Below are 24,870 nucleotides of genomic sequence, written 5' to 3'. Positions count from 1 at the left end.
TTTATAATTTCTTTAAAAATGTATTTCGCAACTTTCTAATTTCTATGTGTTTGTTTGTATGTGTGTTTGTAGGTGTTACTCTTATAGGAGACACTGTGTATTTCTAGGTTTCCAAGCTTTTGGGCCTTCTATTAAATGGTAAGTTCGTTAAAAAAAAAAAAAAAAAATTGTGTAATGGTTGAGATATTTGTTTACTATTAAATATTAATGAAAGAATATTTAAAGAAGACATAACATTAATAAAAGAAGCGGTTAGTAGATATATTAAAGTATTTAGAAGGCTATATATGTTCTTTACGATTGTCACCGAGTAAAACTTTTCAAACTCAGGTTCCAAACTACTCGAAGAAGATTGCTGTCGAAAAGAAAAATGAGCTTGTTGGTGGTGCTGCCATTAGAGATCGGAAACTAAGGATTTAGATTTGAGAAAGAAGATATAGAGAGATTTTTGCGAGGTAAAAATGAGCTTGTTGGTGGTGCTGCCATTAGAGATTGGAAACTAAGGATTCAGATCTGAGAGAGGAGAGAATAGAGAGAGATTTGCGAGGTAAAGATGCGCTTGTGATGGTGCTGCCATTAGAGATCGACGAAGGATTTAGATATGAGAGAGAGCGAGAGAGATATTTTTTCTTTCGAGAGATCTGTTCTTTTTTTTTTTCGTAAGTATTTGCGTTCTTGATAAAAATTAGGCTCTAAAAATCCCGCTTAGTGAAAATTTTGGTTTAGCGTTAATAAAATGCTATCGTAAAGTTACGAAAATAGCAAATCTATCTTTAATAGCAATTCAACAAACCGTGCTATTGTCATGTGCTATTAATGAAGACTTTTTTTTGTAGTCTTTATTATATTGATTATAGCAGCCAACTTACGTTCCAGATGTGAGAGTATTTGTTTCTTCTTTGCTTGATCATCGTTCTCCATGGACCTCAAAGAACAGCGGCCGCTAGATTTTCTGTTTTCGACCAAGGTTTTATAGTTTTTAAGATGGGCTTTTATTAACATTGGCTTTTTAAGATCTTTCCGTATATGAACCTAGTTTCCGAAAGAGAGTAAATCCTCTAAAAAAATCTTCAAAATTTTCTCCACTAGCTGTCTTGAAACTATGATGAATCTTCATATATTTCAGATGTTTTAGCATGAAAGACATAATATTTTTCATTTTGTCCAATCGTATTCATGATATTAGAAAGCAAGAATTAACACCTTCCATAATCATTCTATAACTCGGGAGATTTTTTGTACAATTTTTTTTTTAATCTCTCAAATTTCTTTGGAATGAATTGAGATTTTATATTCTGTTTGATATTTAATGTTGAAAAAAAAGAAAACAAATTCTCTCAAATTTATCATTATCCATCAAAATGTTTTGCATTTCTAAAAAATATTGGTATAGAGAGAAAAATAAACAAATAAACAACCTATGTTCAAAAAATAATCTCTTTGATATTTCTAGCTGTATGTGAGAACATGTATTAGTGTTGATAAATAGTTTACAACTTTAGGATATTTTTCATTTAAATTCAATATTTTAGATAACTTACCACTATAGCGTAGATGATCCATAAATTCAGATAAACGCTACAATTTTAAAATTACAAATGCAAATTTAAAAGAATAGAAAGTAGAAAATGTTTACCTTGTAAGATAAACTCATAAACATGACCTCCACAGAAATACTCCCCTTTCATTTTCATAGCCTAAGTACTAAAAAAAAAAAAATCAATATGTTGTTTGAAAGAAAAAGAAATATTAAGTAATGAAATGACAACTTAAATCATCTATTGTTTGTCTGTGAGAGAGTGGAACAAAATCATTGTCTTGCATTTCTCTTTTGAGTTTCACCTTAGCTTTGGCAAAGAATTCAAAATTATTAATTTTTTGTTGCAAAAAAAGGATAGTTGTTAGACCATTAAAAAAGAAAGAAGATATATATGTAGTGAATATGCTGCTTACTACTTACATATGATCTTTGGTAATTTCTAAGCCAAATTTCTCGGACAAAGTTTCAATGTCTCAACAAAACCTTCAAACTCAGGTTCCAAACTACTCGAAGATCAATTAGAAAATGGAGATGGTTCCTATAAAACATTAAAAATTACAAATACTTCAGATTTAAAAAATCACTTAAGTCAATGAAACTTTTCACCAAAGAGAGTGTGGAATCCACGTCATAATTGTGGGATCCATGATTACCCGATCCGACCACAATTAACTGGGTTAAGTGAACTATATAAAGTTCATAAATCTCTGTTTGTTTGTTTCTTAAAAAATTTCTTGATTGTGAAATGAAGAGAGGTGAGATTTGGGGGACATAATAATGATTGTCATTACCCATTACAAAAGAAATGCTAGTCTTGACATGGAAGCCACTCATTGCTTTTGAATGCTTCAAAGAACCAAATCAATTAAACCCTTTTTCTTTGATTAACCTCTTTATCTGTTGTAAAAGAGACAAAGCATAAGAAAAGAAGAGAGTGGATGGACCCTCTAGATTCAGATTTAATCCCTTTAGTTTATCTTTAACTTCATTTCTTTCTTTCTTTTTTTGACAGAACTCAAAAAAAACTTTGAGAAATGAAAGAGATGAATCAGAAAATGGGGACTCACAAGTTCAGATTTTCAGACATTATGCCTCATTCATGGATCTATAAGCTCAAAGGGATGAGTAGAAGTAGCAGAAAACACCATCCTTCTTCTCCTAAACACCTCTCTTCCGCTGATGCTTCTTCCTCAAGAAAGCTCCGTGACCCTCATCGACGTCTTTCTTCGACTGCTAATCATCCTCAAGTTTCTAATTCACCTCCAAAATCTTCTTCTTTCAAGAGAAAAATCAAACGTAAAACCATTTACAAGCCTTCCTCAAGGCTCAAGCTCTCTACATCTTCTTCTCTAAATCATCGTTCTAAATCATCATCCTCTGCAAATTCAATCTCTGATTCCGTCGTTGGAAGCTCCTTAGATCGTGTATCATCTCCTTCTGACCAAAAATTTTACCATGATCCTGAACTGCATTCAATTGACATTAAGGACGACCGCTCTGTGAAGAAGCTTGATGATGTATCTGAAGATCCTTCATTCTCACCAAACTTGAGTCCTCTTCAGGTTGAGACTGCAAAGGAACCACCCTTTAAGATGATTACACAGCAGGATCTGAAGAAACCGAATGCTCGTTCGACAGGGATAAAGATTCGGTCAAACTCTCCCAAGATCGCGAGAAAGAAGACAAAGGGAAATACGCCGGTATCGAAGAAGAAGGGGACTGTAAAGAGTTTCGCCATAGTTCTGTCTTCAGTGGATCCTGAGAAAGATTTCAGAGAATCCATGGTTGAGATGATCATGGAAAACAAGATGAGGGAACAAAAAGACCTGGAAGATCTTCTCGCATGTTACCTTTCACTGAATTCGAGCGAGTATCATGATGTTATCATCAAGGCTTTCGAGAAAACATGGTTACATTTGACTCACCTCACCTGAGGACTCTCTCTGTAACACAAACGCAGGCCTTTGCACAACTTTATTAAACACATGTAACTTTTTACATTTTTGAACTAGCAAACTTGTTTTTCACAGTATTCTTAGATTTTACATGAATAAATTTACAGTAATTAAAATACCGGAGAAGCTAGCGACTTGAGCTAGGTGGCTTACGTGAAACCGCATAAGGCGACTGAAACCCAACTGTTTCTACGTCTCAAACTAACATTTGACTCATCTCACATGAGGACTCGAGAACAATTCTTGGCAAAAAGAAATCAATGGAGGAGAATCTCAACTAGACAACAATGCTTGGGAAGATACAGAAATATTGATTCCTGCAGATAGGAATGAAGACATAATAGTTTCCGTCCTTACCTACCAAACAACTATAGATCAATTATAACCGCCCAATTAGCCAAATTAGGTCAAACTTCTCATTAAGTCGATTATAAGTAATTGAATTTTCAACTTGAAAATGTAATTTCATAATATAAGTTCAACATTTGATTTAAGCATAAATTATAGCAGCAAGAGTCCACATAATACAAGTTTTCTTATAGAACATAAAAAGATAAACAAGTAGTAGCTTGTAGATAAACAACAGTCAAAACGACCATTCTTAGCTCCGTTTTTCTTCTTCAACTTTTTTAGCTTTATATTTTTTCCAAACAGCTAAACTGCAATATCAGGGCAAAAAGAAAACAACAAATAAATGACAAGTTTCCTTCTTAACTAGGATTCAATAATCAAGAACAAATTAACGTACTTGGGCATCCTAAGACCTCCATTAGTTGCAACGAAATGGTCATGGAAGCGCTTCCTTTGAACAAGGACACAACGTTCACACTTTTTAAAGTTAGGAAAGATATCAGAACCGCTTCTAGTATTATCCATCGCAACCTCAAGCTTCATACTTCCCAAGTAACTACCATCAAGCTTCATATAAAGTTACAAAATTGGTATCACTCACACTTCGCAGATATCTTGTTCAAGTAAATGGTGAGTATGAATCTTGAAAGGAAATGCTCACCTCTGTCTTCTCCGCGAATACTGCAGGGTTTCCATTCTTTATATCTTTCCATGATTTACCATACCTGCACAACAACATCAACAACAAAACGACAGTGCTATAATCTTAATGAGGTCCTAGATATATCACTAATGAATATTGATAATAGAGTACTGGACTAGGCAAAGAGTGTTTGCATACTCTTTTTACTCCTTCCCTCAGAGCTTCCACTTCTTCAGGCGTCCAGAATTTCTTTGGCCTTCTGACATGGGGTTTTGCCAATCCGTCCTTCTTCAATGGAGATACATTCAGAGTTACAGGGGTTGGTAGACGAGGCCGAACTCTGCCAGACCACGTTCTCTGACTATCAGAACCTTTCTCATTTACATTATCCTGTTGGTTCACAATTAAACCAAACCTTCATGAACTAAAGAACAATACTTTTAGAAAGTATCTTAAGGTAAAATTCTCTAACACTTACTGTTGCTTCATTATGGTCTTGACCGCGTGTTCCAGTCCTATTCACCCGAGTAGGCTGAGGAGTGACATCTACTGAGTGATTAATTGCAGTGTTAGGTTCTTCCCCTCGCCTAATGGAAGGGTCGATGTGTCTTTGAATCTCTAACAAATAATCCTCCAGCTCTCGAGCAACCATTTTGTCTCCCTTATCAAGACTTTGCTCATGTTCCTGTTCTTGTGCACTCATTGTGTGCTCCTCCTCTGCTGCATTCACATTATCAATCCCATCATTCTCCAGACATTCCATTCCATCACCATCAGTAGCGTTCTCTCTATCAATCCCATTAACGTCCTCCCTTTCACCACGCGACTCGTCCCCCCCAGCCCCCTCTGTTTTCAACAACATCACCCTCTACGTTCACAGCCTTGCCTAAAAGAAACCTTCTTTGAGAAACTGATTCAAGAGAGAAACTCCCAAGTAATGCCCACTGTTCTTTGAGAAGCTGAGTGAGAAAGGAAATGGCAGTGTACCTGATATTAGTCTCACGAATTCGCTGATAGAGCTCAGGTTCCTCAAGGGCCTTCTTAAAATCAGTCTCCCACTTCAACAAGTCATGAGTTACGGTGATGCAATGTCGCCGGAGATAAGGAAAAACTCTCAATCACTGAACGGTTTCAGATATATTCTGAAAATGGACAGTTAGTTGGGCCTGGAAGACAAAGATGATTAACGGTTCGAATGTCGGAAGAGTGACAAACACGTGTCATTAACAAACAAGTGCGACCAATGTAAGAAGAGAATAAACAACGTGGTTTACATTTGTTGACTCGAGGGAGAAGCGCAACAATTCTTGGCAAAAAGAAATCAATGGAGAACTTGGGTAGATACAAAAGTATCCTACCTGCAGGTAGGAATGAAGACATAACAGATACCTACCAAACAACTATAGATCGCAACCGCCCAATCAGCAAATTAGGTCAAAGTTCTCATTAAGTCGATTATAAGTAATTGAATTTTCAACTTAAAAATGTAATTTCATAATATAAGTTCAACATTTGATTTAGGCATAAATTATGAAACTAAATAGCAGCAAGAGTCCACATAATACAAGTTTTCTTATAAAACATAAGAAGATAAACAAGTAGTAGCTTGTCGATAAACAACAGTAAAACGACCATTCTTAGCTCTGTTTTTCTGCTTCAACTTCTTCCGTTAAAGCGAGGCCCCATTTAGCAAGGATCCAATTAGGTGGCCTGCAATATCAGGAGCAAAAAATAACAACTATATAATGACCAGTTACCTTCTTTAACTAGGGTTCAATAATCAAGAACAAATAAACGTACTTGGCCATCATACGACCACCACGAGTTGCAATGAATTGGTCATGGAGGTACTTCCTTTGAGTAAGGACACAACGTTCACACCCTTTAAAGTTAGGAAAGAAATCAGAACTGCTTCCAGTATTATTCTTCACAACCCCAAGCTGCCTACCTCCCAAGAAACTACCATCGAGTGCTAATGCCTTCTTTTCATCATTTGGATTATAGTATTTAATGAGAGCGCACCTGAAAACAAAAACAAAAGTAAAAAATTTAGATTGCATTTAACTTCAAGTTGTCAAATTAAATTGGAGGAACAAGTCACAAACCCGATGAGAGAACCGGTTTTACACTCTGTCGGAACAAAAACACTTAAGATATGTCCACATGAACCGAAGTGTTTTCTCAATGCGCTCCTGATATCAGCCACAGGAAGGGAACAATCTAATCCCTGAACGAGAATGCTTCTGTGACTGTGTCCATATGCAGATTTATTTTCGAAAATGCATTTATATTCTTCCACCTTTTTTATTTTGGATCAAAAACAAAGACATTTTCAATAGTAGGTTAATATTTTCTGGTTTATAAGAAAATACAAAGCTCTTAAAAGTACTACTGAATTCAATAAAAAGGTACAAAAGCTTAAGATAATATTACCTTTTTTTGCTTCTTCGGAAATACTTGCTGCTCCAAATCATCTGGAGCTTTCTCAGAAATAAAAATAAATAACACAAATCCATATAAGCAGGTGTTCTTCTAAATAAGACATATATACAAATATCAAACAACCTATAATCAGACTTATAATTCATATAATCAAGATTGCAAGACAATATATACCGGTTTTCTTCAATTATAGAATGCATAAAACGAAACCAAGAACAAAAAAGAAAAAGAGAGTATAGCAATCAAGATCTTACCATTCTGCGACGGCTCTGTGGTAGCTTCAACCTAGATAAAAAAATCCGAAACAATATTAAAGTTCAGTCTGAGTAAAAGACTGAGTAAGGAAGAAGGTCATTAGGAGAAAAGGATTACATCGGTGGATGTGGAGCATTTCAAAAGCCTCTCGCCCATGGAGAATATAAGATGAGAAGGGAAGAGCGACTGCTAAGTTTTCGATAGAAATATTGGAGGACGAAAACCCTAGACTGAGTTATATATATATAGAAATAAGTTTTTGAGCTTTTGTAGTTTTGGGCTTTTATTAGATCCTTGACATACAAGTTTGGCTAATTACAATTTTTCAATTGGTTAGTTCCCTTTTGTTTCCCGGTTTGAGAGACAATGGTTGATTGAATTGCAGCCGGATATAACAGCCCCAAGAGTGGAAATCCTCGCTGCTTGTTTACCTTTGGTTTCCCAATCTTCACAAAAGTGGGACAAATGACGTGTGAACTACTCTGTTACCTCAGAAACATCAATGGCTTGTCCACACGTTGCAGGCGTGGCTGCTTACCCCAAGACATTTCATCCTGAATGGTATCAACCGGTAAACAAAAGTCATATCCATCTTTTACTTTCTTGTCCCGCAAGTAACATTTATGCTGATAACTCTGCTCTTATTCAGTCTTTTAACTACACTTTGCAGCTTGGCCGATGAATGCTACTGAGTCTGGGTTTGCATCGACCGAATTTTCTTATGGAGTTGGACATGTCGACCCAATAGCAGCTTTAAATCCAGGACTTGTCTATTAATTAGGCAAATCAGACTACATGGCGTTTCTCTGTGGCTTGAATTACAATGCATCTACCTTGAAGCTCATCTATCACTTGCACTGACAAGACCGTACCTAGAAACTTTCAACTATCCTTCAATGTCAGCTAAATTTTCATTAACACATAACATATATGTTTTTGTGATATATCTAATAATTTAATAACATAACAAATATGGCATTAACCAGTACATATATGTGCATGAGAGCTCTCATCATCTTACAGGCTATATCATAGATCAAAATGGTTATGTTATGCATATTTGACTACTGTTTTGTTCTGGTATAGATGGTTACGTTTTACTCATTTCACCTGAGGACTCTTTCTCTGTAACACAGACGCAGCCTTTGCACAACTTTATTAAACACAATGAACTTTTTACATTTTTGAACCAGCAAACTTCTTTCTCACAGTATACTTATATATTACATGAATAAATTTACAGTAATTAAAATACTGGAGAAGCTAGCGTCTTGAGCTTGGTGGCTTACGTGAAACCGCATAAGGCGACTGAAACCCAACTGTTTCTACGTCTCCAACAGTTTTGAACAATCTTCTTTTTCTAGCCTCTTCCCCTGGCGACCGGTGCAGTAACTGTCTCTGCACGTCTACAAGTGATCGGTTCCTTGTAAGTGTGCGGTTGTCTGAAGCCAAGCTTCTGTTAATTGAACTGGAAGCTGCATACGCGTTGGCTTGTCCTGACTGCAGATGAGAGCTTTCTTCGGGGCAAAACCTCGTCAAGTTGTGAGTTCTGCTCATAGCAGGAGATTGGGAGCTGTGCTCATCAACAGCTATGTAGTTGAGGTTGGAGTAAGACCCTGAATGGGAAGAACTCTGAGAATACGTCTCATCGTGTAAATCATCTGCAGTTTTAATTTTTATCTCAAAAACTTTTATATAAACATCTGTCACACACTGTACGTTGAGACTGGTATTACTTTCCATACCTTGTCCCCAATCTTGAAGGCCTCGTGCCATATAGTTAGAGAGTGAAGCTTGGGAAGATGACGAGTGCGAGGAAGAAGAGTGGAAAGGATCGGTACGATTACGATGATGATCATGAGGGGTTTCATCATCTTCCTCATACTTCCAACCAGGCACCAAAGAAGAAATCGCTCCATCAATCATTTTAGCAATCTCGACTGGCTCCCAATCTATAATCTCGAGTTCTTTTACCATCTCCTTTGCAACATCAATGGAAGTATCATTCATGATGTCAAAGGGAAAGAACACATTATTTGCCAGACCTGGAAAGAAAGAAACAATTATGCGACCGAATAACAAAATGACCAGCTCATCAAATTAATCCCTTTTACCATTATCATATGCGATTTGTACTTCCAGATCGATTTTGTTATCTTCAGCGCCAAGCTTCCCAGCGATGGACATCTGTGTCTTTAACTCATCATCTTCCAACTTCAGTGTGTCCATTTCATTCTCGTTCAAGAAGGGCTTTGGATTCCCAGCACCACTCGCGTACACCATCCAGGACTCATCAGAGGCAAGAAATGGATCTTGCAATAGTTCTTTTGCTGATACTCTCTTTGAGGCAGACACGAGGCATTTCCCGATGAACCTCTGTGCCTCGATGTCTCCAACTCTGTAAAAGGCTCCTGGTAGCTTTCCCTGGAAGAAAACATTAGAAGGCTCATGCCTGGTTCAACTGATAGCTGCATTTATATGCTCACAGATCGAAAGACATACCGCGACAACTTTCTTGTAAATTTGCGCCGGATTGTTGCACTCACTATACGGGAACTCAGAAGTGATCATCTCCAAAAAGCACATACCAAAGGAATAAACGTCAATGAGCTCATTATAGTTCTCCTCATATAATTCTGGAGCCATGAACTCCGGAGTGCCTACGCAAAAGAAGCACGAAGAGGTCTTATAATGTGGAGAAGAAGTGAGAACAAAGGATTTTTACAAGGTACCGATGACACTATGTGCAGAATGGCAGTCCCGCAGCATTCTTGCAAGACCAAGATCACCAATTTTGACTTGTCCAAGATGGCCATTAACAAAGATATTATCACACTTGAGGTCTCTATGGATAACAGGAGGGTCGTGTCCGTGGAGATAAACAAGCCCTTCCAAGATTTGCCGAGCCCAGGACTTGATTGCTCGGATATCTATCCGCAAGTACTTATTTTTGTATCTGCATATGAACGGGACAGGGTCATTATAAAAAGCTGAATAATCTTGTCAGAAGAAGAGGTTTAAGCAATTTACTGTCGGAGGGTCCCAGAAGTGAACAACTCGGTGATGAAGTTGAGAGTATGGTTATGAACATCAATCCAGGAAGTGTAGAAACGAATGATAGATTTGTGGTTGAGAGTGCTGAGGAGATGAACCTCGGAGTAAAGCCTCTGTAGATCAACAGATGAACGCAGAACCTCTTTAAGCTTCACCTGGCTCCATGCTACTTCTATTCCCAGCTTCTCATCGATTGCTTTGTACACTGTCTTCATCGCTCCCCTTCCAAGAATTTCTGCAAACTGTGCCACCATAAAACCAAGTGTTACAAAAAGGTTTTGATCCATGAACATAGAGTCTGTCTCCTTACTTACACGTCCATAGCGACCAGTTGGATCAGTTTCGACATACTCTGCAACTTGATTCATATTCATGGTTGACCAAAAACCAATTGATGATCCCAGAAATGTTTAAGAGGACACAGACTTTCGTTCTTAAAACAGAGATACTTCTGGTGGCCAAAAGTCGTCCTATTTACTTTCTTCTTGCTACTTCATTAAAGAAGCGTCAGCAGAAAATATGTTGAACAGTCGTTGGCGTCAATCACCCAGTTGGGATAAAATGAATAAAGACAATTGCCTTAACCTTGCTTGCATCACATATATTATAGAAAACCATATATTTATTTTTATTGACCGCATTGTAGTAATTCAAAAAATCCAAAGTTTGACAAAACTTACTTGCCAATAAAAATACTCAAGCCACAGCATTGAAAAAAAATCATCAAACGTGTACCACATTGAAAAACATAGCAAAATATGCTCAAAAGATAAAAAAAGATGCCCTGGTTTATTTTGTGAACCACAAACACAATTGCAAAGAGGATAAGAGTTAAGAAAGTGTGGATACTAGGAAATGCGATATAGAGGAAAGAGTTTTGTTTCTTGAGGAAACTGCACATTTTTCAATTGAACCAATTATTAGTTTGGTGAACACAAGCAATCCAAAATAGATTGAGGTTAACAAAAATAAAATGACAAAGAAAAGGGGAAAAGTCAGAACAGAAGTGGGGAACATGACAAGAAGTTGTAGAGAATAGAGTGATAGTGACATCACCGCTGAACAATTGTTTTTTTTTTGTTGGCAGCCAGTTCCTGCAGCCCTCAAGGAGTTCACGGTTCTGTAATAAACTAACAACACATAACAAATATGCATTAACCAATTAAGTATGTGCATGAGAGCTCACATCATCTTACTTAGCTTTTTATCTAGGGAGGGTCTAAAATGTTAACAGGCAATATCTAAGGAGGGTCTCAATGTTAACAGGCTATATCATAGATCAAAATGATTATATGCATATTTTGACTAGTGTTTTGTTCTGGTTTAGATGTTAGTTGACACGTGGAAAAGGAGAGAGAGAGAAGAATGGTAGGAATTGAAGATAAGGATGGAATATATCCGAAACAAGAAAAGCCGTATAAGTTTGACACTGACTGACAACAGAGGTCGCAGCCAGAATTTTTCCCACAAGCATATCATTATATTCTGCATATTTCTGCTCATTCATGATTATCATTCACTACACAACATGTGAAATGGCCCTATCTCCACCATGTTCTCCACAGTTGATATGTCACAAAAGTAAATAACTCTACAGCATTTTAAAAGCCTATAGCACAAGATTCACAAAAGATGTTACCTCTACCCACCGACTAAGTTCCTCCATTTATCCTTCAAATCCACCTATCAAGTTACAACATTGATATCACTCACACTTCGTATATATCTTGTCCAAGTAAATGGTGAGTATGAATTTTGAAAGGAAATGCTCACCTCTGTCCTCTCCGCGAATAGTGCAGGGTTTCCATTCTTTATATCTTTCCATGATTTACCATACCTGCACAACAACAACAACAACAAAATGACAGTGCTATAATCTTAATGAGGCCCTAGATGTATCACTAGTGAATATTGATAATAGAGTAAGGGGCTAGGCAAAGAGTGTTTGCATACTCTTTTACTCCTTCCCTCAGAGCTTCCACTTCTTCTGGCGTCCAGAATTTCTTTGGCCTCCTGACATGGGGTTTCGCCAATCCGCCCATCTTCAACGGAGATACATTCAGAGGAACTGGGGTTGGTAGACGAGGCCGAATTCTGCTAGACCATGTTCCCTGACTATCTGAACCTTTCTCATTTACATTATCCTGCTGCTTCACAATTAAACCAAAAATTCATGACCTAAAGAACAAGACTTTTAGAAAGCATCTTAAGGTAAAATTCTCTAACACTTACCGTTGCTTCATTATGGTCTTGACCGCGTGTTCCAGTCCTATTCACCCGAGTAGGCTGAGGAGTGACATCTACTGAGTGATTAATTGCAGTGTTAGGTTCTTCCCCTCGCCTAATGGAAGGGTCGATGTGTCTTTGAATCTCTAACAAATAATCCTTCAGCTCTCGAGCAACCGTTTTGTCTCCCTTATCAAGACTTGGCTCATGTTCCTGTTCTTGTGCACCCATTGTGTGCTCCTCGTCTGCTGCATTCCCATTATCAATCCCATCATTCTCTGGACATTCCATTCTTTCACCATCATTAGCGTTCTCTCTATTAATCCCATTCCTGTCCTCCCCTCCACGCTGCTCGTTGATAACATCAACGGTGTCACTCTCCAAACGCCTCGTGCTTTCATCAACAGCACTTTGATCCCCTCTGTTGTCAACAACATCACCCTCTACGTTCACAGTCTTGCGCTTAAGAAACCTTCTTTGAGCTACCGATTCAAGAGAGGAACTCCCAAGTAATGCCCATTGTTCTTTGAGAAGCTGAGTAAGAAAGGAAATGGCAGTGTACCTGATGTTACTCTCACGAATTCGCTGATAGAGCTCAGGTTCCTCAAGGGCCTTGTTAAAATCAGTCTCCCATTTCAACAAGTCATGAGTCACCAAATTGCTACCACTCTCCTTCAAAATCCCAATCCTCTTCGTCCATATCCTCTCAAGAGCCTCGGTGAACAAACCATCCGAAGCAAACATTGGCCACATAAATCTAAGCGTACACTCAGCAGCCGTCCAGGAATAAGCAGACTTGTGAGACTCCATGAGTAGCGAATGTTGCTGCAAGAGAAGCTTCTCAAGAATCTCGAGGAGGTCAAGCATTCCCTCATCGATCGTACCTCGGATCAATGAATTGGAGATATCCCGCAAGACAGAAGATACCTTGAGGTTTATGCAGTCAGAGGAATCACCCAATTGCAGAGCCGAAATCAGATTAATAGGGGCAATCCTAGGATTATGTTGTCGACGGAGGATAAATTCAGCAACCCATTGATCAATGACTTCCATTTTTGAAACTTTCGCGGTCAAAGTTACAAACTTTATTTTTTTGGTCAGCGGATGCAATGTCGCCGGAGAAGACGAAAAGCTCCGATCAGTGATTGAATTCGAACGGTTTCAGATATATTATGTTAATGGGCCTTTAATTGGGCCTAAAGTCAAAGAAGATAAACGGTGTGGATGCTAAAAGAGTGACAAGTGTCAAGAGCTGAGCCTTATCCATAGATTCCCCAATCCTCTCTTTCTTACTCTGTCGCTTGGCGCGCTCTCTCTCCATTGTTCCAGTTCTGATATCTCACTTTCACAGTCTGTGTCTGTGCGATAATGGCCATGGCAGAGCTCTCCACCCCCAAAACGACGTCGCCTTTTCTCAACTCTTCGTCTCGGCTTCGTCTCTCTTCAAAATTGCATCTTTCAAACCACTTTCGCCAACTTCTTCTTCCACCTCTCCACACAACAACTCCCAACTCCAAAATCTCTTGCTCCGTTTCTCAGAAGTAAGTCTATTTTAAGCTCCTAATCGTTTATTCTCTCTTAAAAAACTCGACTTTATCTGATTTTAGATGCTTTTGTGAATTTATGAAAAAAGTAGCCAAGCTCCTGTTGCGGTTCAAGAAAATGGATTGGTGAAGACGAAGAAAGAGTGTTATGGAGTGTTCTGCCTCACCTATGATCTTAAAGCTGTATCTTTCTATTCCTCTTTACTATTTTTCTTTTAAAAAAATCTTATCTTGAGACTTGGGAATGGAGAAAATCCTCTGCTTCACGTAATAATATTTTGCATAAATGTTGTTATCAAAATCTGGAATCGTCTTTGATCTTGAGTTATCAAATTTTTTATGTTTTCCAGGAAGAAGAGACAAGATCATGGAAGAAGTTAATCAATATTGCAGTTTCAGGTGCTGCAGGAATGATTTCTAACCACCTTCTCTTCAAAGTAAGTTAATCCTTTTTTTAAGTTACTGTTTTATAGGATAAGGTTACCAATCATTGGTCTTATTTTATGTATCTTTGGTTTTCCGGGTGTGTAGCTTGCTTCAGGGGAAGTATTTGGTCCAGATCAACCCATTGCATTGAAGCTGCTAGGATCAGAGAGGTCGATCCAAGCTCTTGAAGGTGTTGCAATGGAACTAGAGGATTCATTGTTCCCACTGTTGAGAGAAGTTGATATAGGAACAGATCCAAATGAAGTGTTCCAAGATGTGGAGTGGGCTATTCTGATCGGTGCAAAACCTCGAGGCCCTGGAATGGAACGTGCTGACTTGTTGGACATCAATGGCCAAATCTTTGCTGAGCAGGGCAAAGCTCTTAACGAAGCTGCCTCTCCTAACGTCAAGGTTCTTGTAGTGGGAAACCCTTGCAACACCAAGTAAGCTACATTCCGTAATTCAAACCTCTTCATATCGTAATCAGTGACGAACATCGTAAGTATACTTTTTTCTCATCTTGTGTTCTTTCAGTGCCTTGATTTGTCTTAAAAATGCTCCCAACATTCCTGCAAAGAACTTCCATGCCCTCACAAGGTTAGACGAAAATCGTGCCAAATGCCAGGTACTAGATTTCACTCTTATATGTGATTGTATGCAACATATTTGCATACATATGATTGACAATTTCCATTTTGTAGCTTGCTCTTAAAGCCGGAGTCTTCTATGACAAAGTGTCTAATATGACCATATGGGGAAATCACTCCACGACTCAGGTTTGTCTTATCTTGCTCTACTGTCATCTATTATCTCCCTATATCTTGGGATGTTTCTCTTATTTTTTAGAGGTGAATCAGGTTCCAGACTTCTTAAATGCCAGAATTAATGGCCTGCCTGTGAAGGAGGTTATTACAGATCACAAGTGGTTAGAAGAGGGATTCACTGAGAGTGTGCAGAAGGTAAGATGCCGTTTCCTCGGATAATGTAATGATTTCTGCAATGAGATTTAATGTTTGGCATTGGCTGAGTAAGTTTGCGTTTGTTTTACAGAGAGGTGGGTTATTAATTCAGAAATGGGGTCGATCTTCTGCTGCTTCTACTGCTGTTTCCATTGTTGATGCTATAAAATCTCTTGTAACTCCTACTCCTGAGGGTGATTGGTTTTCGTCTGGGGTACATCTTCTTTTACACTCATTTGGATAACAACAAGATAGATTGGTTCAAATTTTAAATAGGGTTGTGTTAATGGAATTTTTAGGTGTACACGGATGGAAATCCCTATGGTATTGAAGAGGGCCTCGTCTTCAGTATGCCATGCCGGTCTAAGGTATGTTCTATCCTTATACCTAAAAACCTTTCTCTAGTGGTAAGTCTCAAAATTGTGTTTGCTGCCAGGGAGATGGAGATTATGAACTTGTCAAGGATGTAGAAATTGATGACTACCTTCGTAAACGAATCGCCAAGGTATAGCCTTCTTAGAGATTAGTCTTTTTCAGGTTTTGTATCTAAATCTAGAAGTTTAACTGAGACATGAAAATATTGCAGTCGGAAGCAGAACTCTTGGCTGAGAAGAGATGTGTTGCACACCTCACTGGAGAGGTATGTATCTATCTTGTCTATTCAAACAAAACCATTTTAATAGAAGCTAACCTTAGTTGTTTCATGGATGTGTGTTTCAGGGCATCGCCTACTGTGATCTTGGTCCGGTAGATACTATGCTTCCTGGGGAAGTTTGATTTTTGCAGGACGTTGAACATCTCAAGTAAGCATTCTCTTCCGGGTTGTTAGCTGTACAGAGCACAGCCACATTACTTATGATTGTTGTTCAGAATAAGAAAATGAAACTCTTTCTTCTTATTTACATGCATCTGTATGTGATTTTACTTGAGCAATGCTCCAAAAGTCATATACAGCAGTATTTGTAAACACTTGAAACAATCCTCTGCTTTATTCCAGTTTCAGAACTCAAAACTATATAATGCATAGCTAAAATCAAACACAAACTGTTCACAAATCTTATGAGCCTTTTTCTTTTTCTTTTTTCCAAACCGATCTCAAAACAGCTCCCTATATGTGAAAGTATCACCAACAAAGTTACAAAGAGTATACTATACATAAGAATTAAGAAGCAAGAATGGATGATGGTGCTGTTGGTCGATACCCTGAAAAGGCTATGCGTAGTCTCTTGCATTCGTCTCTGGAGTAGTCTAGTGAAAAACAGAGCTGTCTTATCACTTCCCTCTTCTCTTCTGCTACTTCTTCTAGTTCCCTCCTCTGCTTCTCTACCTCCTTCTCCATCTCCATTGTCCTATCATCTCTCGCTTTTATTTCACTTCCAAGTCGAGTTATCTCTGACTCTAGCTCACTCACCTTTTTGTTTAACGTTTCTATGCATCTCTCTTTCTCTACCTTTTCCAGTGTCAGCACCTCGATTTCGCCCTTCAGCTTTTCCTCCTCTTCTATTTTCTCATTGGTCACCCTTCTTATCTCATCTTCAAGATAACGCACATTGGCTTCCAGCTCTTTGAACTGGTTATCCCGGTGTATTTTTTCTTCCAACAGCTTTGCTATCTCGGCTTTGACCTGTGCCTTCTCCGGGAAAATCTTCTCTTCTGCGTCAGACAGTGCTGTCTTTAAATCCCTGATCTCATGATCTCTACCTGCTAAACTCGATTTCAACATGGAGATTCTATCCAGCAGCTTCACCACCTCTCTTTTATCTGCACTAGCCTTGCTTTTCCATGCTGCAGCTTCTTTCTGTGCCGACTCAAGCATGCCTTGCAGACTCTTGAGTTTCGCGTCATCAGACTTGCTTTTCTCGACTTCTTTTCGCATGATACCGTTTTGTTTCTCTGCCTCCCGAAGCCTCAGGCTTGTAATTCTCAGCTCTTCAGACAAAGTCTCAATGTCCAGGTCTTGGGTGGAAGCTGCCCCTTCGTCCCGTTCATCATCCAACTCAGATGGCAAGTATCTTGCAAGCTGACTCTTTAACATATAGATTTGGTCTTCTGAATTCTGTAACTTCTCATTTGCATCTCTTAGTTCTTGCTCACAAGCAGCAAGTTTTGCGGGGAAATCAACAAATTTACTCTCACTTTTCACCCTCGGCAACAAGCTCTCGGTGTTCCCTTCAAGTTGCATCCTAAGTCTTTCTTTGGCTTCACGTAGTTCAGTCTCAAGATCCATGATCCTCTTGCTAAGGGACTGAAAGTCAGAGCCGATGCTCACATAACCAGGGTAATTAGTGACAGAAGAATCATCAGATTCAAGTTCAGAATCAGTAATGGAAGCAGAATCATCTCCATCTTTGTGATAAAGATCAGAGGGAAGTCCTCCATTGCCAAGGAAGTATTCAAAACCAGGAGCACGTCGTCCAGAAGGGGGACGGCCTAACCTATTAAGCTCATTAGAAGTCCAAAAAGCAGTGAGGTCAGAGGCAGAGATGTCGGAAAGGCCAGACCCCTGTGACTGAAGCTCTAAAGGAGAGCCTTTTCTCAACTCTCCAGTGATGTTCTCGTACCGCTCTGCCAAAGCACGGTACATACGGTGAAACTCCTCGACAAGGCTAATAAGCTCAGGTCTTGACTGGTAATACATCTCTGCCTTCTTGGCAAACGAATCTGCATCCTCCTCTATCAACTTCACCATCCGTTTCACGCTCCGGTCCATCTCTGATTATGATCATCACACAAAACATAAAGTTGGCATTTTTATTTCCTTTATGAAAAGACTAATCACCTAATTTGGGAAACTCTAAGCCTAATAAGAAAGATATTTTCATTACGAAACTAACATGATTTTTTTTTTAACATGAAAATGACACAATGCGAATGGACTCACCATCGAGATTATTCTCAAGCCACTTAGAATTTTTGAGACCGATATGACTATCCCACCACCATGGATTTGATTTGGTGGATTCTGCTCGTTTGATACTCTTCTTGGAACGAACCTGGCAAAAAAAAAAAAACCAGAATCAAGAATGAGAATTCGGTTTTTGATATGAAAAAGACAAAGTTTTTTGGTTTTGGTATGTACCAGATCATAATCCATGGTTGCAAAATCAATGGACCCTATGGGAAAGCTGGAAACACACAAGAGACAATCATGAGACTATTGGAAAAAGATGACTTCACTTTTTTTGCGGACAAATAATACAGATTCTGTCTGTCAGACAAATAATACAAAAACGTCGGTATTTTTATTTTTCGCTAATCCCAAAAAAAAAAAACAAAAAGGATCGGTACTGTTCAGAGAATCATGACAAAACGTATTACACAAAAGAGGACAAAAAAAGAGGAACCTGAGAAGAAGTAGAAGGTGGAGGATGATGATGATGATGATGATGATGATGGAAGAGAGAAGAAGAGGGAAGAAGACGAAAGCTTTTAGCTTTTTAGAATGAAGAAAAATCGGAAAAAAAATATAGTCAAATGAATTTATACACTTACCTTTAAGACAGATGTTGCGGAACAAGTCTTAACTAGTACTTGCAATTTCAACGTGGCCAAGTGATTAGGTTGTCTCTCTGTAATTAAAATATGTAATTAAGGGACTAATTCCACTGTGTCCACGTGGAGAGAGAATAGTATTATTAGAGAGTCATTGACCTCTCCTTCCCCACTAATCAAACCGACCATTCACAAGATGATTAATGGCCGTCGTGACTATTTCTCTCTCGTTTTAATTCTGTTGCCATTCGAATACTTGAAGGTTCATGCAGTCAAAAGATCAGAGATTATGCAGCCATTGAAAATTTGAAATGGCTTTTCTTCTTTCTAAATGTAATTAAAATGGGAATACTTTTCAGTGTTTAGGAGAGTAATCCACGTTATTAATTAGTCTCGAGAGGCCAAATCACCTTTTCATTTTGTGGCGCTCCACTTCTCTAGCTTTTTCCTTTCATTTCAAATTTAATGCATTTTAAATATCTAATTCTATATGATTTATTATTATTGATATAAAATTACGTATGTTGACCAAACAAATGTATATACAAGTGTATTTCGTAAAGAGATATCTCTATGATATATGAAGATGATGTAAACAAAAAGAAAAAATTATTCTGCCAATGTGTAAGCGACTAGATTTAGATTACGTTTCTTTTTCATAAAGTGTCAACACCTGATTTTAATTTCTTTTTCACCAAACAGACATTTTTCAACAAAAGTTATTAGAGCTGTTAGATTTTTTGAATAAATATAATTAAAAATTCTCTTTTGTTTCACACACACAAATAAAGAATATTATCTTGCAAATCTTAATATCTTATAGTAAGTAAGTATCATATAATTAAAATTAAGTAGATTTGTAACTATCAAGCTTCATATTAAAATCTATATTTTATATTGAAAAGGAATGGATGCAATGCAACATGTAAGAATCTTTAAGTTTTTATTTATTTCTGTTTCACTGTCTATTCTTCTTCTTATGTAATTTTTGAAAACCAGAAATCTCAAAAAAAGATGCTTCTAGCGTAGAAAAGAAGAAGTGTCAGTGGTGTGGACTCATTCATTACTTGAAGGAGTAAATCTCAGTTCAGAAAACAAAAACATGTACGGTAGATAACCAAAAGAAGAATTCAAGTTGATTTGGGCCTCGGTATAGAATATGTGTTTTGTTTGGCCTTCAAAGTTGATCCACTACACATCAAAGACTGGTAATCTTTGTGAGTTTTGGACAAAACTGCCGTTTACATCGTTCATTTAAAGAACATGATCATGAACACATCATAGCCATACATAATAAATATCACACTAACTACAAAAGATAGTGCAAGGAATATGATGTATGAGAAGAAGATTAGAGATGACTGAGCATCATTTTGTGTTTGTGCATGGAGCAGGTCATGGAGGATGGTGTTGGTACAAGCTCGCCAATTCACTGAGGGAGAATGGACATAAGGCTACATGTATCGACCTCAAGGCCGCTGGGATCAACCCTACTGATCCAAATACTGTCTCTTCTTTGGATGACTACGACGAGCCTCTCTATGCCTTCCTCTCCCAACTTCCCATCGATCAAAAGGTCATTCTTGTGAGCCACAGCGTTGGAGGAGGGAGCATGACTGCTGCCATGTGCCTCTTTCCTTCCAAAGTTTCCTTGGCCGTTTACGTCGCAGCTGCCATGGTCAAACCTGGTACCTTGATTCCCGAAAGACTCAAAAATGTAATGAAGATATGTTCAGGATTGATAGAGGAGGAAACTGAGAAGATATGGGACTTTTCTTTTGGAAACGGACCACAAAATCCCCCAACAGGCATCATGATGAAACCTGAGTACGTTAGGGACAAGTTTTACAACGAGAGCCCCATGGAGGTTTGTCCTTTATTACCAACTCTTTGTTATCATCTCTGCTTCAATATTTTGTTTTAAGTATCATCATATCATTCATCTATTCATTATGATCAGGATTACACACTGGCTACAACGCTTCTGCGTCCAGCCCCTGTCATGGCATTCGTAGGCATAATGGATATTCCGAAAGCTCCAGAGACTGACAAAATCCCAAGGGTGTACGTGAAGACAGGGAAGGACCATTTGTTCGAACCAGTTCTTCAAGAGGTAATGTTGGCCCTGTGGCCTCCTGCTCAGACCTTCCTTCTTCCGGACAGTGATCACTCTGCTTTTTTCTCCCAACCTCAAGAACTCTATCAATTCCTCCTTCAAGCAGCCTCATCTCTTTCTCCCTGATTCCTCTTTATATGTCTCTCTGGAACTCTTCCAAATCCATCTTTTGGATACTTGGCTTGCATAAAACTGAATCATATTCATATATATTATGAGATACATAGAAAGGAGCCTACGATAATTGCTATGTAAATGTCACCCGCGCCTCCAACTGCGGTCTTACTACTACTCGGGCGAGTGATTTTCAAACAATCAACATAAAGCCTTAAAAGACATACAAACTCAAAAACAAAGATAAAAAAGGGAATGAGAAATCAAGGAGTGATTTGAACTTGAACGTTGGAGTCCTTGGGTTTGCTATTGTCATCAGAAGATGGCCGGGTGGTCTCAGAGTCTGAAACTCGTATCTCTTCAATCATTCTAACGACGTCATCCATGGTGGGTCGCACCTCAGGCATTTGAGCTACACATGCCATAGCAATCTGCAGCATCTGTACCATTTCTTCTTCAATGTTCTGGAACCTCATCAGCTCAACATCAAACACCTCGCTTGTCCATTCCTCTCTCACAACTGACTGAACCCACCTGGGGAGATCAACCATGTCATCTCGGCTTGGCGACTGCACTGGAGACTTCCCAGTCAACATCTCTAGTATAAGTACACCGAAACTGTAAACATCGGATTTATGTGTGTGTTTCCTTGTTTCCATTACTTCTGGTGCGCGGTAGCCTGCACCCCTCATTGGAGCAATGGGCACAGCCATCAGAGGGGTCAGTCCAAAATCAGAAATGCATGCATCGCTCTCCTGCTTCATAATCACATTTGAGGACTTTATGTTTCCATGACTGAACTTTGGACCTCCAACTGCATGGAGATGAGCTATACCTTTTGCGGCTGATAGTGTGATTTTTACTCTGGAGTCCCAGTCGAGAGGCGTTTTCTCACTTCCCCGGTTACCTGTCATGGCATCAAAATCAACATATTCTTAAGCAAACAACAAGGTAAATATAAACTATTAAACGAAGATAGGAAGAAGACTAACCATGGAGGAGTGATGATAAGTTACCAGCAGGGTAATAATCACAAACCATGAGCTTCTCATCCTTGGAGTAGTAATATGCACGGAGGGGAACCACGCTAGGATGGTTCCCGACCCAACTGATAATCTCCATTTGCTGTTCAAACTCTCTCTTTCCAGCTGCCACTTCCTTCAACCTTTTTACCACAACAGTTGTGGATTCCTCTAGGACAGCCTTGTATGCTGTCCCATAGCTACCTTTTCCTAGTACTTCCGCTGATGCCCTCAACAAATCCTCTAGATCAAAGTTATAGGAGCATCCATTAAAGAACACCAGCTTATTCTTCTCAGGTTCTTGCACCCCACTTCCAAATTCTTGCTTTGCTTTCTCAGTCAAAGTCTTTACTTTTACGATGCTGTCTTCCCTCTTGTCCTTTTTCTTGATACAGCAACACAAGATAACTACGGTGATTAACAGCAGCAGTGCAGCCCCACCAGCTGCAATAGGAATGATAGTGCTTACATGTAGTTTCCTTTTTGAACCTTCTTTGTGAGGAAATGGCGGCAATGGAGGCGTGGAGATGTGCGGGGTAAGAGAAGGAGGGGGAGAGGAAATGGCACAGGGTTGCAGAGGAAGTCCACATAACAATGTGTTTCCGGAAAAAGATGAACTGGGAAACCCACCAAGTGCAGAGGGTATTGAACCATTAAGATGATTGTTGCTCAAGTTTAACCGTCTCAGACTTACTGTATCAAGATTAGGTACTGGTCCAGAAAGTTTGTTATTTTGGAGGCTTAACCCTGTCAATTGCTTCAGATTTTGGAACGTTGCTGGTATCTTCCCGGTGAAAGAGTTAAAGGAGAGATCTAGGATATTGAGCTGTGGGGACACAAAGGAAGGAACCTCACCAGAGAAGTTGTTATGTTGTAGAAAGATGTAATCTAGTGAAGGGAGAGAGTGAATATCAGGAGGAAGGTTACCACTGAGGAGGTTTGATCTCAAACTGAGAATCCTGAGTGATTCTAGTTTACCAAGTGTGTTTGGAGGGATTGGTCCCAAGAGTCCAATTCCCGGAAGGCGAAGAGCATGAACACTAAGACCATCAGAAGTGCAGGTGACGCCAACCCATGATTTGCAGATATGGTTTGTGGAATTCCAGTTGAGCCGTCTAAGATGAGGGACAGAAGCAGCAAAGGCAAGAAGAGCTTGCCTATCCGAGTTCAGGTCCGCAATAGCAAAAGAGCAGAAAGTAGTTGTGACTAACAAGAAAGACACAAGACAAGCAGACAAGAACCCCTTTGAGGGTCTCAAGGCAAATATTGGACCAACATAAATCCGGAAATGGAGCTGCATCATCAGCTTGACTTCTTGGCCCTCCTGCTTCAAAAGAAAACGAGAAGATGATGAGCAATGACTTCCACCACACAAGCCAGTATGCAGCACCCAGGAAAGCTAAGCTAATCAGGTATCTCTAAGGAACTGGCCAAGCAAGCCTCATTTATAGAAGATGAGGCTCTAGGAAATTTCAAGATTGGATCACAACATTGAAAGTTGATAACTAATATTCGGTTGTGAAAGAAACAAGTATATCAGTGATATAAAAAACTACAGTGGGAAGAAATAACAAATAAAGATACTAGTTAGAGCTTCAAGAAAAAGTATGCCATTGCCTATCTTTATCTTTATCATTGGGAGATTAAACAATCCAAGAGGCTAAGATAAGAGATTGAAGCATCCAGCAAACAAAAAAGCAAAAGGAATAAAGCTAAAGAGCCAAACTTTAACACAAAACTTTGATGAGCAAAGAAAAGCAGACTCCTTTTGCCAAAAGATATGTCACTAGAGAAAGAAGCAGAGGTCTGTCCATCATGTGGACAATGTCACTAAGTAAATAAAGATGAGTTTTGGGTGTCTGATTTTTATCGGAGTTGTTGAACAAACAACGTGTAGCCAGCGAATTGGAAACTAATATACCACGTCACTAGCTAAAGTCTGGAAACTTTCCTACCCACCTAGCCGGAGAAAATGGCGATTTTAAGTATAATTCCCAACAATGAGAGACGGACAATTACAGAAAGTTAAAAGGAAAATACAAAAAGCAAAAACAAGAAGACGAGAGAAAGAGGAACCTGAGAGTAGAGAGGCAAGCTAGCAAAGTACGAAAATTGTGGGCATTGAAGAACTTAGCCAAGAGTGGAAGAAATGATGCAGATGGAACGCTCAGACCTCTGCATTTACTGTTTTGAGCGGACCATAACACAATCTTGAAATGGTGAAAGAGATGGAAGAGACACAGAGAAGGAGAAGAAGAAGAAGTAGAAGAAGAGAGAGAGTGTGGTGAAGTTAAACAAAAGAGGCGTAACTGTTAAGGGTAAGACAGTCTTCAAAAGGGAGTCTTTAGATCAAATCATAGTGGTGTGTTAACACCGCAACAAACGTTAGTGTAGATATTGACCAAGCTTAAGATTCTTACGAGATAGCAAAATGACAAATACATGGAAACAAAAGTGTCATCTTGATCCAAATAAAGGGCCTAGTTGTTATTTTTAAAGTAATCATTTGGATATGGTAATAGTTCTTACCTGTCCAACCACTCTTGCTACTGTTTTCTCTTGATTTGCATCATTCTTGATTTGCGGATTACTATGTAAAAGTAAAACTTGTCATGTCCTCATCTACAAGTACCAACTCCTCAACAAGATCCAACACATAATAAGAACATTGAGCCGTGGAGCGTGCTCCTAATACCAACCATTTCTATATCATCACTATTTTTTTTCTTTT

At 38.8% G+C, this 24,870-nt stretch overlaps 8 protein-coding genes, 1 long non-coding RNA gene and 1 pseudogene across 17 annotated transcripts; 3 read left to right on the top strand and 7 right to left on the bottom strand.

Moving 5' to 3' along the window:
• Positions 1 to 2,272: 2,272 nt before the first annotated feature.
• LOC9300643 (transcription repressor OFP3) lies at positions 2,273 to 3,569 on the top strand. The gene has a single exon (XM_002866213.2). It carries the CDS (start codon positions 2,575 to 2,577, stop codon positions 3,472 to 3,474), a length of 900 nt encoding a protein of 299 aa, XP_002866259.2. The 5' UTR covers positions 2,273 to 2,574; the 3' UTR covers positions 3,475 to 3,569.
• Positions 3,570 to 3,958: 389 nt separating this feature from the next.
• On the bottom strand, positions 3,959 to 5,869 carry LOC9302333 (annotated as a pseudogene).
• A 122-nt stretch (positions 5,870 to 5,991) lies between these two features.
• On the bottom strand, positions 5,992 to 6,791 carry LOC110225798 (the record flags this gene model as incomplete). The annotated part of the gene is made up of 3 exons (XM_021015803.1): positions 5,992 to 6,199; positions 6,290 to 6,511; positions 6,595 to 6,791. Coding segments are annotated over 3 exons (492 nt in total), but the record flags the coding sequence as incomplete, so codon positions are not given.
• Positions 6,792 to 6,920: 129 nt separating this feature from the next.
• On the bottom strand, positions 6,921 to 8,127 carry LOC110224714. The gene is made up of 3 exons (XR_002329203.1): positions 7,304 to 8,127; positions 7,186 to 7,216; positions 6,921 to 6,969 (listed from the first exon to the last, which is right to left on the bottom strand). It is a non-coding gene; the product is annotated as an uncharacterized LOC110224714 (long non-coding RNA).
• A 187-nt stretch (positions 8,128 to 8,314) lies between these two features.
• On the bottom strand, positions 8,315 to 11,336 carry LOC9300641 (probable serine/threonine-protein kinase WNK4). Its single transcript, XM_021011398.1, has 7 exons — positions 10,555 to 11,336; positions 10,217 to 10,482; positions 9,919 to 10,142; positions 9,689 to 9,846; positions 9,301 to 9,610; positions 8,932 to 9,231; positions 8,315 to 8,847 (listed from the first exon to the last, which is right to left on the bottom strand). Exons 1-7 carry the CDS (start codon positions 10,612 to 10,614, stop codon positions 8,450 to 8,452), a joined length of 1,716 nt encoding a protein of 571 aa, XP_020867057.1. The 5' UTR covers positions 10,615 to 11,336; the 3' UTR covers positions 8,315 to 8,449.
• On the bottom strand, positions 11,152 to 13,624 carry LOC9302332. 6 transcript variants are annotated; one of them, XM_021011413.1, is made up of 5 exons: positions 12,473 to 13,624; positions 12,194 to 12,390; positions 12,014 to 12,077; positions 11,880 to 11,923; positions 11,152 to 11,370 (listed from the first exon to the last, which is right to left on the bottom strand). In XM_021011413.1, exons 1-4 carry the CDS (start codon positions 13,517 to 13,519, stop codon positions 11,882 to 11,884), a joined length of 1,350 nt encoding a protein of 449 aa, XP_020867072.1. In that variant the 5' UTR covers positions 13,520 to 13,624; the 3' UTR covers positions 11,152 to 11,370; positions 11,880 to 11,881. The 6 variants fall into 6 exon arrangements, with proteins under 6 accessions (XP_020867072.1, XP_020867078.1, XP_020867082.1 ...); XM_021011419.1 differs by having other exon boundaries at positions 11,152 to 11,360; XM_021011423.1 differs by having other exon boundaries at positions 12,194 to 12,387.
• LOC9300640 (malate dehydrogenase [NADP], chloroplastic) lies at positions 13,617 to 16,410 on the top strand. Of its 2 annotated transcripts, none has more exons than XM_021011459.1 (12): positions 13,617 to 14,007; positions 14,103 to 14,193; positions 14,361 to 14,447; positions 14,542 to 14,879; positions 14,971 to 15,061; positions 15,138 to 15,212; positions 15,294 to 15,395; positions 15,487 to 15,609; positions 15,695 to 15,763; positions 15,832 to 15,900; positions 15,982 to 16,035; positions 16,116 to 16,410. In XM_021011459.1, the coding sequence occupies exons 1-12, from the start codon at positions 13,835 to 13,837 to the stop codon at positions 16,170 to 16,172; spliced, it is 1,329 nt and encodes a 442-aa protein (XP_020867118.1). In that variant the 5' UTR covers positions 13,617 to 13,834; the 3' UTR covers positions 16,173 to 16,410. The 2 variants fall into 2 exon arrangements, with proteins under 2 accessions (XP_020867118.1, XP_020867112.1); XM_021011453.1 differs by having other exon boundaries at positions 14,100 to 14,193.
• Positions 16,393 to 18,801, bottom strand: LOC9302331 (protein NETWORKED 4A). The gene is made up of 4 exons (XM_021011406.1): positions 18,740 to 18,801; positions 18,475 to 18,520; positions 18,277 to 18,388; positions 16,393 to 18,107 (listed from the first exon to the last, which is right to left on the bottom strand). The coding sequence occupies exons 2-4, from the start codon at positions 18,487 to 18,489 to the stop codon at positions 16,558 to 16,560; spliced, it is 1,677 nt and encodes a 558-aa protein (XP_020867065.1). The 5' UTR covers positions 18,490 to 18,520; positions 18,740 to 18,801; the 3' UTR covers positions 16,393 to 16,557.
• A 1,269-nt stretch (positions 18,802 to 20,070) lies between these two features.
• On the top strand, positions 20,071 to 21,247 carry LOC9300639 (methylesterase 18). Its single transcript, XM_002866210.2, has 2 exons — positions 20,071 to 20,754; positions 20,848 to 21,247. The coding sequence occupies exons 1-2, from the start codon at positions 20,227 to 20,229 to the stop codon at positions 21,127 to 21,129; spliced, it is 810 nt and encodes a 269-aa protein (XP_002866256.2). The 5' UTR covers positions 20,071 to 20,226; the 3' UTR covers positions 21,130 to 21,247.
• On the bottom strand, positions 21,186 to 24,608 carry LOC9300638 (probable inactive receptor kinase At5g58300). 3 transcript variants are annotated; one of them, XM_021022611.1, is made up of 3 exons: positions 24,216 to 24,608; positions 22,110 to 23,463; positions 21,186 to 22,024 (listed from the first exon to the last, which is right to left on the bottom strand). In XM_021022611.1, the coding sequence occupies exons 2-3, from the start codon at positions 23,440 to 23,442 to the stop codon at positions 21,381 to 21,383; spliced, it is 1,977 nt and encodes a 658-aa protein (XP_020878270.1). In that variant the 5' UTR covers positions 23,443 to 23,463; positions 24,216 to 24,608; the 3' UTR covers positions 21,186 to 21,380. The 3 variants fall into 3 exon arrangements, with proteins under 3 accessions (XP_020878270.1, XP_020878277.1, XP_002864562.1); XM_021022618.1 differs by lacking the exon at positions 24,216 to 24,608 and adding an exon at positions 23,866 to 24,201; XM_002864516.2 differs by lacking the exon at positions 24,216 to 24,608 and having other exon boundaries at positions 22,110 to 23,856.
• Positions 24,609 to 24,870: the final 262 nt, after the last annotated feature.

Source organism: Arabidopsis lyrata (assembly GCF_000004255.2).
Source record: "Arabidopsis lyrata subsp. lyrata unplaced genomic scaffold ARALYscaffold_8, whole genome shotgun sequence".
Classification (NCBI taxonomy): Eukaryota; Viridiplantae; Streptophyta; class Magnoliopsida; order Brassicales; family Brassicaceae; genus Arabidopsis; species Arabidopsis lyrata.
This window is presented reverse-complemented; position numbering and strand designations above follow the sequence as displayed.

What these genes read in the sequence shown, in the direction of transcription:
- LOC9300638 (XM_021022611.1), bottom strand. Translation starts at nt 23,442, where the DNA reads ATGATGCAGCTCCATTTCCGGATTTATGTTGGTCCAATATTTGCCTTG. An exon ending in CTTATCATCACTCCTCCATG is followed by an intron (nt 22,025 to 22,109) that starts GTTAGTCTTCTT and finishes ATGCCATGACAG; the next exon opens with GTAACCGGGGAAGTGAGAAA.
- LOC9300641 (XM_021011398.1), bottom strand. Translation starts at nt 10,614, where the DNA reads ATGAATATGAATCAAGTTGCAGAGTATGTCGAAACTGATCCAACTGGT. An exon ending in CAACTGGTCGCTATGGACGT is followed by an intron (nt 10,483 to 10,554) that starts GTAAGTAAGGAG and finishes ATGGTGGCACAG; the next exon opens with TTTGCAGAAATTCTTGGAAG. An exon ending in ACAAATCGCATATGATAATG is followed by an intron (nt 9,232 to 9,300) that starts GTAAAAGGGATT and finishes CTTTCTTTCCAG; the next exon opens with GTCTGGCAAATAATGTGTTC.
- LOC9302332 (XM_021011413.1), bottom strand. Translation starts at nt 13,519, where the DNA reads ATGGAAGTCATTGATCAATGGGTTGCTGAATTTATCCTCCGTCGACAA. An exon ending in CTGAGGGAAGGAGTAAAAGA is followed by an intron (nt 12,078 to 12,193) that starts GTATGCAAACAC and finishes GTTGTTGTGCAG; the next exon opens with GTATGGTAAATCATGGAAAG. An exon ending in TATTCGCGGAGAGGACAGAG is followed by an intron (nt 11,924 to 12,013) that starts GTGAGCATTTCC and finishes GTAACTTGATAG; the next exon opens with GTGGATTTGAAGGATAAATG.
- LOC9302331 (XM_021011406.1), bottom strand. An exon ending in GCTTGAGAATAATCTCGATG is followed by an intron (nt 18,108 to 18,276) that starts GTGAGTCCATTC and finishes GATCATAATCAG; the next exon opens with AGATGGACCGGAGCGTGAAA.
- LOC9300639 (XM_002866210.2), top strand. Translation starts at nt 20,227, where the DNA reads ATGAGAAGAAGATTAGAGATGACTGAGCATCATTTTGTGTTTGTGCAT. An exon ending in ACAACGAGAGCCCCATGGAG is followed by an intron (nt 20,755 to 20,847) that starts GTTTGTCCTTTA and finishes CATTATGATCAG; the next exon opens with GATTACACACTGGCTACAAC.
- LOC9300643 (XM_002866213.2), top strand. Translation starts at nt 2,575, where the DNA reads ATGAAAGAGATGAATCAGAAAATGGGGACTCACAAGTTCAGATTTTCA.
- LOC9300640 (XM_021011453.1), top strand. Translation starts at nt 13,835, where the DNA reads ATGGCCATGGCAGAGCTCTCCACCCCCAAAACGACGTCGCCTTTTCTC. An exon ending in CTAACCACCTTCTCTTCAAA is followed by an intron (nt 14,448 to 14,541) that starts GTAAGTTAATCC and finishes CCGGGTGTGTAG; the next exon opens with CTTGCTTCAGGGGAAGTATT. An exon ending in AAAATCGTGCCAAATGCCAG is followed by an intron (nt 15,062 to 15,137) that starts GTACTAGATTTC and finishes TCCATTTTGTAG; the next exon opens with CTTGCTCTTAAAGCCGGAGT.